The 19,522-nt window shown below is 32.5% G+C and overlaps 2 protein-coding genes and 1 long non-coding RNA gene across 3 annotated transcripts; 1 reads left to right on the plus strand and 2 right to left on the minus strand.

The window, feature by feature from the left end:
* Window positions 1–967: 967 nt before the first annotated feature.
* LOC117921189 (protein ABHD18) lies at window positions 968–5,089 on the minus strand. The gene is made up of 5 exons (XM_034839005.1): window positions 4,168–5,089; window positions 2,253–2,337; window positions 1,967–2,136; window positions 1,483–1,757; window positions 968–1,303 (listed from the first exon to the last, which is right to left on the minus strand). Exons 1-5 carry the CDS (start codon window positions 4,538–4,540, stop codon window positions 1,127–1,129), a joined length of 1,080 nt encoding a protein of 359 aa, XP_034694896.1. The 5' UTR covers window positions 4,541–5,089; the 3' UTR covers window positions 968–1,126.
* A 1,539-nt stretch (window positions 5,090–6,628) lies between these two features.
* On the plus strand, window positions 6,629–16,019 carry LOC117919917. The gene is made up of 3 exons (XR_004652152.1): window positions 6,629–6,811; window positions 6,956–7,031; window positions 15,904–16,019. It is a non-coding gene; the product is annotated as an uncharacterized LOC117919917 (long non-coding RNA).
* LOC117919916 (cytochrome P450 93A3-like) lies at window positions 13,859–16,309 on the minus strand. Its single transcript, XM_034837218.1, has 2 exons — window positions 15,372–16,309; window positions 13,859–14,615 (listed from the first exon to the last, which is right to left on the minus strand). Exons 1-2 carry the CDS (start codon window positions 16,275–16,277, stop codon window positions 13,983–13,985), a joined length of 1,539 nt encoding a protein of 512 aa, XP_034693109.1. The 5' UTR covers window positions 16,278–16,309; the 3' UTR covers window positions 13,859–13,982.
* Window positions 16,310–19,522: the final 3,213 nt, after the last annotated feature.

Consider the following 19,522-nt stretch of genomic DNA (forward strand, 5'->3'; position numbering starts at 1 on the left):
AGTGTGTAAAATAATAATTATTTTCTTCAAAATATACTCCTATAAAAGTGACTTTTTTTTCCATATTTAATATTCTATGTACAATATATGTTTACGTAATTCCCCCAATAATTTATTTTTTTGAAAATGGTGGAAATGATAGTATTAAGCTAAATATAATCTCGATACATTTATTTATATATAATACAAAATTTAAAAATCATAATTAATGATAGGTAGGGAATCCAAGAAAACCCCTTTGGAGGAAAAAAAGTGCCATTGAATTAAGGGAGTTTCTTGTCAAAGTAATCTTTTTTTGTAAAAATAATTATTGATTTAGACTTGTGTTCAAAATAATTTGTAAAAGTAGTGTGTTGGTACAACAGCAAATTTAACTTTAATTTTTAATTTTTATTTTTATTTTAAGTGTATAAAACCAAACAAAAATTAGATTGATAAATATTTTGGGGAGAGATCAACTTTGGTTATTTTTTTCTTTCAAAAATACTATTTTGGCCTTAAACTTGAATTAAGGCGTAAAGTTAAAAAAATAAAGTGGCATAATGAGACACCTTTCTGTGTCTTTTTCTTTATTTCGTGATCTTCTTCTTCTTTTCCCTTAATCATTATTTTTGTTGTATTCTTTATTTTGTCATCTTCTCTTTTTCTTTATCATTATTATTATTATTATTTATCTTATCAATATTATTATTTATTATAAACACTTCTTTTCCCTTAATCATTATTTTTGTTGAATTCTTTATTTTGTCATCTTCTCTTTTTCTTTATTATAAATATTACGGTAAATAATTATTTATTATTAAAAACGTATGAAAATGTATTTATATTTATAAATTTTGTGCAATCATCTTCATTAATTGGATTGGATTGAACTCATCAATCCTAACTCAATTTGGGTTAGCCCATCTCAAAGTTCAATTAAAATTTTGATCTCGACCTGCTGAATGCATCAGTGAAACCAATCAAAAACACACAAATTTCCATCACAGTTGACAATTTATTGCTGGTTCCATTAAAAAGATAGTCACAGACACCCATTTTGTAGAATGTGGGGGTGTTTCAACTCTCAAGATATCAGCTGAATTCATTTTACAGGTTCAGTGAGCAGGCAACTGCCATACCAGTGTCACGATGGAGACTCCTTCCATTGTAATCTGTCAAGCCCATCAACTATCGCCCTGCGGAATTCACCATTGTGAAGAATAAAAGATGAGACGTGCCCTCCGGTGACCCACCTCACTTCTGAGCCAGGCCAAGCTTTCTGAAGTTCCAGCACTGAGTGTTTTGGGATATATCCATCATCCTGAACACATGATTGCAGAAGGTCAGGGAACCAAATTTTGAAAGAAAAATGATGATGGAAAAGGCACTAGGCTAAATTTTATGTGTTGGAGAACACCTAATTATAAAAGGAAAAGAGAAACACGAGTTAACTGTCTCCAATAAACATTCACACAGTAATATACTAAGTCTGGTACTCACAGTAGCAGCAACAAAGATAACGGCATTGGGATTTTTGGGGATTGGGAAGCGTGTGACATCTGTGAGAGACAGTACATTTCGCATCCGCTCTCTAACATCCTCGAGAGTCATTGCAGCCTTCTGCACTGCAAGGTCCTCTCTCAGTGCCTCCCATGCAGTTGCGTGTTTTAATATCCCTTCACAGAATGCCACAACAGCAGAGTGTGGAGAGAGAAAAGGAAGGGTAGCAACAGGGGTGGGGTGCAGAGATCCAACCATTGCAGCATGTACTCCGCCTAATTACCATAAAAGCATCAATGCAAATGAGAAGAGGATCAAAGTTCTGATGTCTATTCCCAGAATGGCATATTACAACAGGAACCAACATGTTTGTTTTTGCCTAGTTAAAAAATTGAAGCGACAACTTTTGACCAGGAATCACAAAGGAAAAAATCTGGTTTTCCTAAAGCTTCAATATATGTAAAAGGGATCTATTGAATCTTACCCATGCTAAGTCCACAGACACCCATCTTGCCAAACCCTGCTTCAGAGTCTAACCAATGTAGAAGACTACGGGCTTCTTCAATGGTGGCCCTTCCTAGCAATAGCAAGTCACTCACACACAAGAGCTTAGCACCACGCTGCAGCACAGGTCGTCTCTGACCATAAAAAGGGCTGCAGTCACATATTTTTATCTAAATTTAGAAGTACTAATTCTTGTTTCACATTAATCAATTAGGAGAAGCTTTTCTTCCAGTTTCAAAAATGAACTCTGTTGAATTTGTTCTCACCTTTCAAGCACCATGGTTGCTATGTTTTCCTTCAACAATGGACCACCAAGACGCAATCTTCGCTCAAATGTATGGTCCCCAGTGCCTGAAAATAGAAAGCTAGACTCCATAAAGCAAATAACCAAGTGCTTGCTATAAATTTCACCCTTGAAGGATATTCCTAAACAGGTCAAGTATGGATCCCTGAATGGTCTGTTCCACAATTAGTAAGCAACATAGGAATCAGATAGCCATGGTAGTGAATTTGGCAATCCAGAATCTGTAAGAGGCCAAAATCATACAAAATTCAGAAATTAATTGGGATGCAACTTTAATAAACCATGGAAAATTTTGCCTCTGGCCTTAACTGTGAAAGGGTGAGGGGGGGTTTGAATATAAACTATAAAGTTGTATTTATATTATTTATAAAAAAGCCATGACAAGCTCAATATTATTTTCAATGTAGGAACTGGGAAAAGCAGTAAATCAACATGTTGTAGTTTTGGAATTGTTAGGAATGTGACAAGTGAATGGAAAATAATTCAAAAGTTATTTGTATTTCTAAAGAATTAGCAACAAACAAATCATTCACAAAAGATTTCAGACAAGATACAACCAATGAGAAAATTGGGTTTAGTATAAGACTAGATGAAATATTCAGAAATCTTGTTTAAAAACACTGATTATTCAGTTCTTTTACATCTTCAACAAACAAAACATCGAACTTGCTTGCCCATCTACAGCATACAAAGCTTTTCAGTGGCATAGAACAAATCAGATGCCTAAAATATAAAAATGTAATAGCTGAATGGAATGTGGTTTGCAAAGTAAGGTCACCAATAAAAACTTCATTTGAACACTTTGAGCCAAACATTCAAACATAAAACACACATCCCATTTGAATTCTTTATCAAAGTAGGAAGATAATAAAATCATCAATCCCAACAGAAATTAAGCCAGAACTTCAAATTTCTATTGATTGAATGAGAACCTACAAACATGACCACTCAGGTCCTGGATTGAATTAGAACAATATACAGTATTATCTGTTAAAAATTAATCTCCAACAATATACACTACTATCTGATAAAAATTAATCTCTGAGACATTAAAAGCCAAGAATGCACCATTTCAACCTATCAAAATTTGACATTTTTTTTTTCTCATATAAGGAAACATAACACTGCACTTGTATCCTCCCCAAACCCACTGGAAGATAGCAAACTTGAATAGGGAACAGCATAATCTAAAACCTAAGAATTTTCCCCAATTGAATGACAACCCAACCCAATTGAAAGAAAGATCAATTGAAGCAAATAAACCAGCATAAAGCATACACTTCATTTAAATCCATTATCAAAACAGTTAGAAGATTTAAACTCGTAATGCTTTGAAGCAAATAAACCAGCATAACACATACACTTCATTTAAATACATTATCAAAACAGTTGGAAGATTCAAACTCATAATGCAGATCAAAATGAGCTATGCTTCCAACTCCTCCGAGTTTCAATAGTATTTAAAGCAATCTAGATATCAAACTCTCAATTGGCATAGCAGCTCAAGTTTTACCATGTTAATTGTCATATTTAGACTAATTTCAGGCAAATGAACAAAACATGAGAAGAGCAGAAATTAGTGCAAACGGAGATTAAACATTCAATGCAGATATAAATCACGCCAAAACTTTGAACTTCGGATCACAATCCACCTAATCTAGATTACCGAATTCCAGAACAAACAGAAGGTAACAATACCCAATAGGATCAATTTTTGTGTGGAAAAATGAGCATACAAGAACCAAACACCCATTTGGGATTCCATCAATGCAAAGTAAATTAAGTTACAGTGCAGCCATCTGCTATTTCAATGACAATTCAACAATCTAAAAACAAAATTATCGTCCACTGAGTAAGCTAAAGGTTGATCACGTCACCTGCAAGATGAACCACACAAGCCATCTTCTGGGGTGGCACGAATTTGGGAGTAAGGAAAGCAACCCTTGCAGTATGACTCTCAGGAGGCAATGCACTCAGAAGCCGCTCGTCACAAGGGGTTTTGAAAACTCCTTCTCTCAAACAAGCCGTCTTTGTTTCCCAAACCGTTTTCCAAATGGGTTGGATCAAACTAGGGGGCCAGTTCTCCTCAGCTTCAGGAAATAGTTGTTTGATCATTCTCTCCAGAAGATCAAGCTTTGCCCCACCCCATCCTCTGGAGAAGAATGGAGGACTTATCTTTGTTCTGTGCATGAATGCCCCATATACATGGTCCAGTATGTGATGGAGCATTCCCAGATTCACAGTGACCATTTTGAGAAAACCCACCGATCCAAAAACCAAAATCTAGACAAAAATGGTAGATTGAATCGGGTTATGTCAATTTCGGAATAAGGCCCAGATGGAAGCGATCAAAATCTTGAAACAATTGAAAGCAAATTTAGGTAAATCTCATAGCAATCATCGAACTCGCAGTCCATCGAGAATTCAACAAATAACAAATACACAAAAATAGAGGGATTTTAATCAAATTCAGGAACCCGTGAAAACTAAAATCCACAATTTTAGGCCTCAAAATCCCAACAACGGGCAAAAACCCACGACTCAAAGCTCTAAAAGCAATTCAAATTTAAGAGAGCTTTATCATTGTGGACAAAATAGATCTCACTCGTCAATGCATTAAAAAGAAAAGAAAAAAAAAGTGCGGATCCGATTAAACGGAATCAGAGAAGGAGATGGATTAGAAAAGAGAAGTTTACTGAAAAAAAAAAAACCTGAGAAGATTTATGAATCTATGGGCATTGATGGGGGGAGAAAAGGGGTAGAAAAAGAAGATTTAGGTGCGAAAGAATCGAGGAAATGTCGAAGAGATAACAGGGCCTTTCAATTAAAAGGCACGAAACTGTGGGCGAATTGAGGAGTTGTAAATGACACGATGGCAGTGGTCCCAGTGCCACCTCATCTTATCTGATTTTTTTATTATTTTGCAATAATCATATTCGCCGTGGTGGACGGGATAATAAGCCAATCAGGTGGAGCAGACCACTCCGAAAACGGCGTCGAACCAACTGTTTCGAGTCTTGAGGGTATGACTTATAGTTGGTTCCTGTTTGGAATTGAATTTTATATGAAATCTACTTTTTAGTTTTTAGGATTGGATTAGAAATTGATTTAATTTGGATCAATTTTAGAGATTTGGAGTGTATTGATTTTATTTAAAAAAATTTTACTATAAAATATTTTTAAGAGATTAGAAGTATTTATTGGATTGTTTGGCCAAATTTTAAAAATCATTTACAAAAATTCGATTTCTAACAAATATTTTATAAATTATTATTTTTTAAAATATTAGGTAGATGATTTTAAAATTTTATAAGATTGTGTAATTTCAAATTTTATACAATATTCTATTTTTTCATAATTATTTTTAATAATGATTGCTCGTTAGAATTATTTTTTTTTAATAATGAGAATATATGACATGCCATATGCCCACTTTAGTAATTAATAGTAAATTATTTATGGTAGGGGTATTCCATATGAAGCCTTTTGCTAATATGATCGGAGATGAGAAACATTTGTGCCTAAAAAGTGACGTGATAGTTGCAATGGGATAGTTTTTTGTTTTTAGTTTTAAAAAGTTAATCCGGAATTTAAAATTAATGTTGAGTTTTAGGGGATCATGAAATTAACTCGAAAACAAACCTAACTAACTCTTAATATTTTTTTGGATTATTTTATTTTATTTTATTGTTTTTTTTTAAGAACTTAAACAAAGTCGTGTGACACGTCACAATATATATATATATATATATATATATATATATATATATATATATATAATTTTGTAAAAGATGGAAAGAAAAATCATCGGCTCCAACGTTCTTAGGAATGTTATCTATGGCTAGGGATCAATGCATCATGTTAGGATAAGTTTCGGTAACCGATATGATCGGAGATGAGAAACATTTGTGCCTAAAAAGTGAAGTGATAGTTGCAATGGGATAGCTTTTTGTTTTTAGTTTTAAAAAGTTAATCCGAAATTTAAAATTAATGGTGATAGGATGTATTTACATGGAGTTTTAGGGGATGATGAAATTAACTCGAAAACAAACCTAACTAATTCTTAATATTTTTTTGGATTATTTTATTTTATTTTATTGTTTTTTTTTAAGAACTTAAACAAAGTCGTGTGACACGTCACAATATATATATATATATATATATATATATATATATATATATATATATATATATATATATATATATATAATTTTGCAAAAGATGGAAAGAAAAATCATCGGCTCCAACGTTCTTAGGAATGTTATCTGTGGCTGGGGATCAATGCATCATGTTAGGATAAGTTTCGGTAACCGATAAGATCTTGTAAAAAAAAAAAAAAAATTATTTAACTGCCAAAAAACTCGATCTCTACAGACAAACGAATCGTTCGCCACGCGCCAACCAAATTTCCTCGTTCCATTTAAGCCCGTACATCTCCCGCCACAACAGAGCCCTTGAGGAGCACGTTTTCTCGTTTCATTCGATCGCATAGAGCGTTCGATTCATTGGCTCCGTGGCGCGGTAATGTATAATCTGCTTGCTATGATCTTCCTATTTATTTATGTTTTCGATATATTTTCGATTCATCGATCTTGATTCTGATGAGCTGTTGAATCTTTAGCCGTTGATTCGTGTGAACTCTGAGATGGCGTTGTTTGTTCGCAGGCATGATTCTCCGAGTTGCTTGGTTTCTTTCGTCAGTTCGATGATCGCATCAAGAATTGTTGACGACTGCATTGAGGTACGGCCCAATGTTTGATTCCTTTTTTCTTAGATCGTTTGTTTGGTTTCTGAGAAAAGTAAAGAAAGGAAAGAAAACTTTTGAGTCTAATTTTCCTGATTGAGTTGTAGAGGATTAGTTACTGGCGGTTTTTGTTTTCTCTGACAAATCTTGGACTCAATATTTTGATTTTCTTGGCTATCAAACAGTGCATAATTTTATGTGTGTGCAAGTTTGCATAAAATGTTGATGGTATTCGGCATTTTTTTGGTGTTATCCTTGGTACTTTGTTTGGTTTATGAGAAAAGGAAATAAATTAAAAATTAACCTTGGTTTTTCAATATTTTGTGTGAGGATTTCTTTAATTCATGCAAACAATCATAATCCTAATTCCCAAATTTTAGAAGTTTGTGATTTTTCACAATAGAATAAATAATCAAGAAAACATACTTTGATCCATGAGATTAATCTTGAAGAAAAATTATTTGTAGAAAAGAACAAATTAGAGAAAACTTGGTTTCTCTCTCAACCCTTTTAGTTTGATGTAAATTTCTTGATGAAGAAAAAACTGTATATATATTGGGCAAAGAGATGACCAAATCTAAAATAGGGTTTTATGTCTCACAACGGTTATTTAGAAATTGTTTTGAAGAATAGCAAAATGTTTGATGTTTTTAGAGGATTTTCTTTTTTTCGGAGCTTCAAGGAAAAGTAGTACGTTTTCCTAGCTCTAAACATGAATTTGGTAATGGGTAACTTTCCTATTTGACTCATTCCCATTTTGACTCTCCATGCTTGAAATGTAAAATGACCATTATGCCTATAGAGTGGGTCCTAGGGCATGCCATGATATATGCCAAATAATAACATCTTCTTGACTAATAGGATTTTAGCACTAAATATTATTAACCATAATTCTCTTTTAAATTAAATAAAAGATAATTAATAATAAAATAAACCCATCTTAATTATCTTTTAAATTGAATAAAAGATAATTAATAATAAAATAAGCCACTTGTGTCACATTAAAAAAATAAAGTGGCATTATCATGGTTTAATAATAAAACATAATATGTGTAGTATAAGCTAAGTCCTTTCTTACATTGGTCACATCATAAATCATCATAAATTATCATTAAGTAAAAAATCATAAAGATTATAACGGTCATATGCCATTATCTCAATAGAGTCCCTTCCATGTATCACAATATTTAGTTTCAAAATTGATTTGTAATAAAATATATCATAATGATCCAACAATATTGTTTTTGTCAAAGGCAAATCTTGTTAAAATTCACATAATTCATTTATGTATATGCTAACGATAAGAAACAAGATATTCAAATATTAGAAACAATATTTAAAAAATTTTAGAGTGTTGAATACATGAAAACATAAAATAATGACATAATGTCAGTAATGGTACCCAATAATGCCCATTCTTTTGATATATTCATTAAATGTATTTGGTAGTAATCTTTTTGTTAATGGATTAGTAATCATAAGGTTGATGCTAATGTGCTTGATGGGCACCCTTTGTTTTTGAACTACTTTAACAACAACATATTTCACTTTCATGTGTTTAGGACCATTTGAATACTTGTCGTTTTTCGAAAAGAAGACTGTTGACAGAGTTATCACAATAAATTTTAGGGACTTGGTAATACTGTTGATAATTCCAAGTTTGGAAATAAAGTTCTGTAGCTATAATCCATGAATAGTCACCTCAAAGCATGCCATAAATTTAGCTTCCATGGTGGGATGCAGTAATGACAGACTGTTTCACACTCTTCCATGAGATTTCATCCCCAGCCAAAATGAACAAATAACCAAATGACGATTTTCTTGTATCAACACATCCAACATAATCTGAATTTGAATATCCAATTACCTTTAGATGATCAGATCTCCTATAAGTGAGCATGTGATCCTTCGTTCCTTGTAAGTATCTCAATACTTTCTTTCCAACTTTTCAATAATCCAAACTTGGATTACTTTGACATCTGCCTAGTATTTTGACAGTAAAATTGATGTTTGGCTCGATACAAGTTTGTACATACATTAAGCTCCCAACAATAGATGCATAAGGAATCTAATTTTTTTTTTTGTGTTCCAATTCATTCTTTGGGCATTGCATAAGACTGAATTTATCTCATTTCTAAATTGGAACAACACTTTTCCATCTTCAATCTTTTTAGAACTTTATTAATATATGCTTTTTAAGGCAATCCTAACGATCATTGTGATCTGTTTCAAAATATTTCAATTCCTATCACATAGGATGCCCCACCCATATATTTCATTTGAAGGTTCTTAGAGAGAAATTTCTTGGTTTCATGTAATAAGCCAAGATCATTAGTAACAAGCAAGATATCATCAACATACAAAATCATAAAAATAAACTTGCTCCCATTGACCTTCAAATATATACATCCATTAACAATGTTTTCTTTAAATCTAAAAGAAGTGATGATATCTTTGAACTTAAGATGCCATTGTTGGGAAGTTTGTTTAAGTCTGTATATTGAATATTTAAGTTTACATACCATGTGTTCCTTTCCTTCAAAAGAAAAACCCTTGGGTTGATCCATGTAAATCTTTTCCCCTAAATTCCCCTTCCAAAAAGTGGTTTTTACATCCATTTGATGTAACTCTAAATCATAATGAGCTACCATTGCCATGATAATTTTAAAATAGTCATTTTTTGAAACAGGAGAAAAGGTCTCCTTGTAGTCAACACTGTCCTTTTGAGTAAAATCCTTGGCAATGAGTCTAGCCTTATATCGTTCGATATTTCCATTTGAGTCGTGTTTGGTCTTAAAAACCCATTTACAATCGACTCTCTCACAACCTTTAGGCAATTTGACGAGATCCCAAAATCCATTATGATTTATGGGTTTCAACTTTTCTTTTATGACGTCTAACCACTTAATAGAATTAACACTTTCTATGGCTTGTGAAAACAAAACTGAATCCTCATCAATTCCCAAGTCAAATTCTAATTCTTGTAGATAAACCACATAATCATAAGAAATAACAATTCTTTTTTGCCTTTGAGACCTTCTTAATGTTACTTCATGTGGTTCATCCACTATAAGTTCATTTGCAATAATTTCATTATTTGTAATTTGATCATTCATTTGTTATTTTTACAAGTTGTCAAATTGTTCAACAACTCTAGGAACAACAACATGAGAAAAAGTTATAGGTAAAGAAACCTACACCCTAACTTCTTCGATTTCCACTTTACGTGGTTCCACATTCCCACTAATGCTGCCATTTTCAATGAACTTAGCATATTTAGTTTCAACAATTTTCATACTATGACCAAGACGATAAAATTATATCCTTTAGATTTTTTTGGATAACCAATGAAGAAGCCACTAGTTGTTCTTAAGTCCAGTTTCTTTTCATGTGGATTATAAATCCTTTACTTTCGTCGAGCAACCCCAAACATGTAGGTGCTTCAAATCGAGTTTCCTTTCCATCCAGAGTTCAAAAGGGGTTTTTGAAACTGCCTTACTAGGGCTCCTGTTCAATAAATACATGATGGTTTTTAAAGCATGCATCCACAAAGATAAAGGTAAAGAAGAATAACTCAACATATTCCTAACCATGTCTATTAGAGTACAGTTATGCCTTTCTACAACACCATTTTGTTGTGGTGTACTTGATATTGTGTATTGAGCACATATGCCAGGCTTTTCAAGGAATTTAACAAATGGACTAGGGCATTGTTCAATTTCATCATGCTTTCCATAATATTCACTACTTCTGTTAGACCTGACAATTTTCACTTTTCTGTCTAATTGTCTTTCAACCTCATTAATAAACACCTTTAAGGCATCTATTAATTGAGATTTTTCATGCAATACATAAACATAGTCATAACGTGAAAAATCATCAATAAAGATGATAAAATACTTTTCTCCACCAAAAGATGGAATATCAAAATACCCACATATATCGGTGTGTATAAGTTCAAAGAGTTTTATGCTTCTTGTGACTGTTTTCTTAATTATGTGTTTTCCTTTAATACAATCCACATATATGCCAAGACGATTAAAATTCAATTTAGAAAGGATTTCATTCTTTATCAATCTCAGTATTTTTTCTATAGATATGTGACCTAAGCATTTCTACCACAAATAAGTTGAACTTTTAGCAACCGAACCACATTTAATACCAACATTTGATGTAAGGTTAACAAAATCTCAGCAAAAAAGTTATCAAGCTTTAATTTGTACAAACCATCACATAGAACACTAAAACCAATGAAATGATTATGTTTTAAACAAACTGAAACATCCATTCCCAAATTTAAAAGAATTTCTAGTGCATCAAGTTTAGACAAAGAAACTAAGGGCTTGTTTGGTAACCATTTTCGAAAACAGTTCTGAATAGCAGTTTTTAAGAATGGTTTTTGAAAATTGATTTATAATGTTTTGTAGAATAAAAATCTATTTGGAAACCTAAAATATTTTTAACTTGTTTTTAATATTTTTAAATATGTTTTAAAAATAATTTTTATGTCTAGTGTTTTATTTTTAATTATTCTACATGTTTGTATAATTATTTTTTAAAACAACCTTCAAAAAACAAGTGAAAACAATAGAAAACAATTAAAAGATGTTATTTGAAAACAAACATAAAAATTTAGGAATGAACGTTTAAACTTAATTAGCTGGATACTCTTTTAAATTTAGGAATGAATGTTTTAGTTTGTTTAAACATAATCATTTCATTAGTTCTTGTGTTCTATGTGATGGTTTGTACAAATTCAAACTTGATAACCTTTTTGTTGGGACTTTGTTAATGTTGCATCATAATGTTGGTACTAAACGTGGTTCAGTTGATGAAAGTTTAGATTACTTGTGGCATAAATGCTTGGGTCACATGTCCAAAGAAAGAATACTGAGATTGGTAAAGAATAAAATCCTTCATAATTTGAATTTTGTTGATCTTAGTATATGTGTGGATTGTATTAAAGGAAAACACACAATTAAGAAAGTAGCCATAATAAGCATACAACTCCTTGAACTTATAAACACTGATATATGTAGGTCTTTTGATGTTTCATCTTTTGGTGGAGAAAGGTATTTTATCACCTTTATGGATGATTTTTCACGTTATGACTATGTTTATGTATTGCATGAAAAATCTCAATTAATAGATGCCTTAAAGGTGTTTATTAATGAGGTTGAAAGACAATTAGACAGAAAAGTGAAAATTGTCATGTTTGACAGAGGTGGTGAATATTATGGAAAACATGATGAAACTGAACAATGCCCTAATCCATTTGCTAAATTCCTTGAAAAGTGTGGCATATGTTCTTAATACGCAATGTTAGGAACACCGCAACAAAACGGTGTTGCAGAAAGGCATAATTGTACTCTTTGTGGATGCTTGCCTTGAAAACCGCCATGTATTTATTGAATAGGGTTCTTAGAAAGGCAATTTCAAAGACTCCTTTTGAATTGTAGCTGGGAAGGAAACCCAGTTTAAAGTACCTGCATGTTTGGGGTTACTGGTGGAAATAAAGGATTTATAATCCACATGAAAAGAAACTGGACTCAAGAATAACTAATGGCTTTTTCATTGGTTATCTAGAAAAACGTTAAAGGATATGAATTTTATTGTATAGACCATAGTAAGAGAATTGTTGAAATTGGAAATGTTAGGTTTATAGGAAATGGTGACATAAGTGGGAGTGTGGAACCATGCAAAGTGGAAATCGAAGAAGTTAGGGTACTGGTTTCGTTATCTATAACTTCTTCTCAAGTTGTTGTTCCTACAGTTGTTGAATAGTTTGACAACTTGTAAGAATAACAAATGAATGATCAAATTCCCACAATGAAATTGTTGCAAATAAACTTGTAGTGGATGAACCACATGAAATAGCATTGAAGAAGGTCTCAAAGGCAAAAGAGAGCTGCTATTTTTGTTGATTATGTGGTTTATCTACAAGAGTCAGAACTTGACTTACGAATTAATGAGGATCCAATTTCGTTTTCACAAGCTATAGAAAGTGTTAATTCTATTAAGTGGTTGGACATATGGAAACCAGATGTTTACTAAAATGTGGATTCATCATTTTTCATGGGAAACTAAAGCCATTGAAAACATGATTTTCTTAGCAACCAATGGAGGCAAGTTCTTACTTATTTACTTTTGAATGTGAAGCCTATGCTAGGCAAAAGCTATTATAGGTTACTTAGATTGTGCTTGTTAGAATGAAACAATCCTACTGCCGTTTTTTGTGAATTGCATATGGTTCTATTCGTGTGTTTTGTTCTCTTGCTTGTTTGAATAGGTTAAATGTTATTTGGTTGTTGCTTTGTTAACTCATTTTAGCTCGTTGTCATTTTAGCATTAAGGTTGAGAATTTCTCAAACTGCAGGCCTTAAGTAAATCTATTGCTAATAAAAATGCTAGCAGTGAAATAATCCTTCAGATATTCAACAGATCATGTATTGGCTGGCATAACTGTCATTTCATTGTTATTACAACTGAAACAGCTTTAGAAGAATTCCATTGTCCGGTTGGTCTATTAAAACTTGATAAGGTTAGGGTGATGATTCAATTGTTAGTCATTAGGTAACTGGTGTTAGCTTATTAATTTCAACCCTCTATGAATATGTGGGGTTTAAGAGTAGGTGCTTTCATGTTGGAGGTTTTGAGAACTGTGACACAGCCAATGACAGAATTGAGTTTGTAGAAGTGAAATGGGCAGGAGAACCATTTACTGGGGCCATTAGTTCAGGAAATTCAATAATTTGGCTATTTCCTTGCTATTATTTCCTCAAAAGTTTCCAGATTTTGCCCCTCCATGCTTAAAAGACAAGTCATTGAATCAAAGCTATTTAGTTTGTTTGATTTTCGTTAATTAAAGAGAAGTACGATAAACACTTCCTTGATCTTCTTCTTTGATTTTTTTTTTTTTGAAATTATTTTTCAAATAATAAATAAGATCTATGGAGATAGGTGGAGTCTAGCCACTGGGACACAAATCAAAGGATGAGCCCTTGGAAGAGTGAGCCCTGGTCCCTCTTCCATGTTAAGAGTTCCATTGCCCCCGTCCCTCACCTTCCACTCAAAGCACTGAATCATAGCAGCAAGGCTTGTTTGGACGACCTGTAGTGCTAGTGAAGTTCCAGGGCAACCTCTTCTTCCACTTCCAAATGGCAGCAGACAAAAATGTTGTCCCCTAACTTCCAACTGGCTCTTTAAAGTCCCGTCTTCATTAACAAACCTCTCGGGCTGGAACTCAAGTGGGTTCTCCCAGTGGTTTGGATCCCTTCCTATAGCCCACACATTAACAAATAGCCGGGTCCCTGCGGGAATATCATAACCCCCAATGGTGCAGTCCTCAGATGACTCTCTAACAATCAATGGACCCGTGGGATGTAGCCTTAGTGTTTCCTTAACAATGGCTTGGAGGTAGGGAAGGTTTGCGATATCTGATTCTTCTACTAGTTTGTTTTTGCCAACCACGGAATCTATCTCTTGTCTTGCTTTCTCCATAATATTTGGGTTGTTGATCAGCTCTGCTAGTGCCCATTCGGTTGTAATGGCAGATGTGTCAGTCCCTGCTGCAAATATATCCTGTGAAATTCACTGGGTATGTATTAACTTCTTTGCAAAAACTCTCAATTTAGTGAGAAAATAAGGTTAAGGAGTGGGAGTGTTGTTACAAGAAAACTCATATTCCAGGCAACAATGTGAGCAAAGATCAATTAATGTTTTATCCAAATGGGGCTAGAGCAAATTGTTCAAACCCCTAAACACATCCTAAATTTTAGGGTCTTAAATCAAACTATAGTTTCACATTTTAAAAGAATGACTAGAATATTCGAGCAGCAAATTTTTATATATACTGTTATAAGAATTTGAATTTTGCTTCTTTGTGGCTAGGAGGTTGAGAAATTCATCTGGTGCCCAAGAAAGGGGCCTCAAGCACAATCCTTTGTTAATAAGAATGAAATGCTTCATTTCAACTTTGGAGGATCAAATATCCCTCTTAGATTCCAAAGAACATGCGCCCAACACGTCTTTATGGCCCACAAAACTGCCCCTAATAGGCGTTTTGTATATATGCTTAAAAGCATCAGTCACAATGATCTGGACTATCTATTTGAAATTAAAACAACTATGGTTTTTCTTATAATTTTTTTGGCCATTATATATCTTCCAATTGGCCTTTTTTTTTTCTCTTGGTCATCTAAATGAACAACTTATAGGATACTAATGGGCTAGAATAATTATTAATCCAATAATCAGTAACCTTAAGACAAGGCCAGAGCTGACACTAGTTATTTTTGAGGAAATGTTAGAAATAAATGTAAGTGAAAGAGTCAATACCAGGATGAAGGCCTTGATGTTCTCTCTTGTTAATTTTATTTCTGAGCTTTCATCTTCTGATATGTCAAGTAAAATATCAAGTACATCCTTTGCTGCATCGCCTCCACCACCCATCTCCTTCTTCCTTGCCTTCTCATGCTCCCTCATAATCTTCTCTATCATTGAGTCAAACCTCTCATGAACTTCCTTGAGCCTTTTCCCAAATCCTTGCAAATCTAAATTCTTACAAAACCAAATAAAATCTGACAAATTAAACTTTCCAGTGAGCTCAGCTACTTCTTGCACCAATCTCTTTACTTCACCAGCTTCATTTTCACTATCAGAACACCTTAGACTCATGGTCATTGTTGATATCACATTGTTTGTCACCCTCATAAGTTCTTCTCGAACATCAATTTCCTCACCGGCTTCAGCTTTTTTCATTATTGACTGCATAAACCATTTTATCTCTTTACATCGAATGTGATAGAACTGGTCTAGCCTTCGACCAGAAAGAAGTTCTGACATGCAAAGTTTCTTCATGAACTTCCAGTAGAGCCCATAGGGAGCAAAGGAAAAGTCAGCTGAGCCATATGTCAAGAAATCAACAGCAGCAATTTTGGGTCGATTAGAGAATGAAGTTTCATGAGTTTTGAGGAACTCTTTGGCCATTTCTGGGGAGGAAGCAACAACACAGGGGACAGATCCGAGGAAGAGATGAATTAATGGTCCATAGCGGTTTGAGAGCTTGTGAAAAGCTTGGTGAGGTATAGGAGCAAGGAGATGGAGGTGACCAATGATTGGCAGGGCTAGTGGGCTTGGTGGAAGATGAACGGTTGTTCGCCATTTGGTGAAGATGGCTCGAATCAGGATGGTGGAGACTAACCAAATTAGGAAGAGAGTGATGTAACCTTGGAAGTCAGCCATGAATGAGGGACAGCAAAGGTGAGACCAAGATGTTGGTTTCATAGAGTTGCTTATATAAGATGAAATAATACTTAAGAATTGGAGGTGGGCAATTGCTATGGTGTTTAGAATTTTTGAAAATCAAGTTTCACAAAATCTTTGAGAAATTACTCAATCCATGGACCTGTACAGTTACAGTCTCATTTTTGTTTTTTTTTTTTTGGAACATTATACTCTGCATTATTCTCTTTACATGAAAGCCGGCGAAGATGGAAACAGACAAAAAAAAGGAGAGAGGGGGGGTGGGGAATGGGTGTTATTAGCCTTTGATTTGGTCATTGGTAGGTTTTGAAAACGAACAAACCTTCATTAAATTATAAGTTGCTTCCAGAATATATACGTCGTTAGTCTCTTATTATATTTGGGAGGATAGAAACGTCTGGCTTTTAAGAAGTCTGAATACTTTGCCGGCAGTGGTGGGGGCTAGGTTGAAAGAACTTCAATTACGTGCTAGTAGTATACACGTTGGCACTTGGATCTTATGATTAAATTTCTTGCTTGTCTCAATCTCTTGCTTGTCTCAATCTCTTTTAACATCTTCTACACGGTTGAAATCAGACACAGCCTTTGGTTTTTCTTGAACCCAAACCAATTAGATTGCAGCAGGATATAGATACATGCTTCTTTAGTTTGGTCCGGTTGACTTATTCTACGTGAGCAAGGATCATCAAAGCGCCCCTAATACACGACAATTTCAAAATTCTTTCACTCACCCTCTTATCTTGTTTTAGAATATTCCCGATGTTGCCTGCAATGTGCCTTCCAGATGGTGCCACTGGTAGTAAGATTACGAGTTGAACTGGTCCGGCCTGAAATTTCTGACACCCAAACTATAGGTATAATCTTTGAAGTTGGACTGGACATATGAAAACCTCTTCAAGAAGGGTTTAAGGTCAAGGATTGAAATCTCCGGAAGCGGAGGAAACGGCAAGAAAGAGAAAACAAATTGAGTCAATGGATAAGGTAAGTAATTAAAAAAAGAGAAGTTATTTGGACACATGAGCCAAAATAAGCATCAAATTGTAAAAATGTCCTCTTTGATTTTACTAGAGAACCCTCTTTTTACACTTTTGTCCTTTTTAATTTGTTTCTTCCAAAACCAACATCTTCCCTGTTATTTTATTTGTTTTTATTCATAATCCATTTATCTCTCCAACTCACTTTTTAGTTTTTTCACTACTTCCTAGAAAGTTGTACTATAACTTCATCTTTTTCACCACTATGGCTTGTTTTAACTTACTTTGAAGTTCTTTCTTAATTAATGATACTCTATGAAAACCCTCTTTGATCTCATTGTGGCTTAACTCATTCTCTTCATCTCATTTTTCATTCAGCATGTTTAATTAAACCATATTGGATTATGTTTTATTTATAAAGAATATTTTAATTAAGCTTAAATTTTTATTAAAGATGTTTATCTATGATTAAATTTTATTTTAAAAAATAAACTAGGGTTAAATTCATCAAGTTCTTAATTATTATCATCATTTGAGCTATATTGTAGTTAAATTTCATGATGTTGTCATTTTAGATTTTCACTTGAGAATTGTATTAAGGTTAAGTTTCATTTATAAAGCACTTAATGTTTTTAATGAGAATTTTCATTTGGACTTATGATAAAGTTTCATTTAAAAAAAATTAACTTAAGTTAGAATTATGACCTATTAAGTGGATTTAATTTGTTGAATTATAAAAATATTTATTTTTATAGTAAATGATCATTTACTTATGTATATCTATGGAAAATTATTCTCAAGGAATATATAAAGACAACAACAATAATTTAATTATTCATAATTAATAAATTATAATTATTAATAATTAGTTCAAGTCTATAGGATTACATAGGAAGATTTTATTGGAACGAGTGTGTTTAGTGGATGCTTGTACCTCGGTATTTAAAATTTTTTTATTAAAGCCCATGTTGCAGACATTACTACATGAACACCAAAAAGGTATATTAGCAATGTTACTTGTCATTGTGTAGATAGAAATTTTGCAATCGCTTGATCCCTTGCCTATATCATTGTGATTGTGTATATTAGAACCAACATTATTTTTAAGCTTTATTGGCCAATTTGGCCCTAAAAAAAACCAACATTCATATATATATATATATATAGAAAATCAAATTTTAGAAGTAATTTTTTTATACAACAAAAATAAAAAATAAATTTTAATTATCTCCATTCAAGCTTTGGTAAATTCAATCAAGCTATGTATTGCAAAAATGAAAGGCACTATAAATATTTTAAAAACCATTACAAAAAAACGCCCACAGATTATCATTATTTTTATGTCCTAGAGTAGCTTTGGATTATAAAAATTATTATTTTGGTATTAAATGTAATTTCATATGTTTTTAAGTATTAAAATTCACTGAAATACAATCCTTATGCTTTTATTAATATTAAATATTCACTTTTAAAATTATATTTATTATTATTGAACATTTTATTCTTGACTAATATTACTAATTTTATTATAAATATGTTTTTTTTTTTTTTAAAAAAAATAGTTTACATGGTTTATCCTTACTGAATTGAAACTGAAATGTTTCATTTCATTGCCCTGCATGCACATGAAGAAAGCATTCCATCACTCGTACATTTTAGGAACCCTACAAGCCTAGGCCATGTTTGATTGCTGTTTTTGAAAATTGTTTTGAAAAATAGTTTTTGAGAATAGTTTTTAAGAACAGTTTTTTGTGTTTTCAAAAAAAAAATTGTGTTTGGGAACTGAATTTTGTAAAACAGTTTTTGTTATCAAAAATAAAAAAAACATGTTTGATTGAATTAATAACTTTTTTATAGAATAAGTAAAACAAAAAACAAAATTGAAAAATTTTTAATTAATAAAGTGTTTTCTTCTATTAATTTGATATTATAAATATATAAATAATTTTCATATGCACAATTTATTTAAATTAAAAAAATTATTTTATTTTAAAATTTTTACATCAATTATAATTTTCTTGAACAAAGAATGATTTTGTAATCATATGTAGGTATATTAAATTCAATAATTTAAGGAAGAAGAAAGAGCTTGCGGGTGGGGGTGTGGTAGTTGGGTGGAGCTCATCTTTGTGAAAATATAAAAAACAGTTAAGAAAACACAAAAAGAAGGAAAAGAAAACACGAAAAATAATATATTCTTGGAACAATAAAAAACAATAAAAACATCTTTTTATTGTTCTTAAAAAAGTG

Source organism: Vitis riparia, chromosome 8 (genome assembly GCF_004353265.1).
Source record: "Vitis riparia cultivar Riparia Gloire de Montpellier isolate 1030 chromosome 8, EGFV_Vit.rip_1.0, whole genome shotgun sequence".
NCBI classification, from domain to species: domain Eukaryota; kingdom Viridiplantae; phylum Streptophyta; class Magnoliopsida; order Vitales; family Vitaceae; genus Vitis; species Vitis riparia.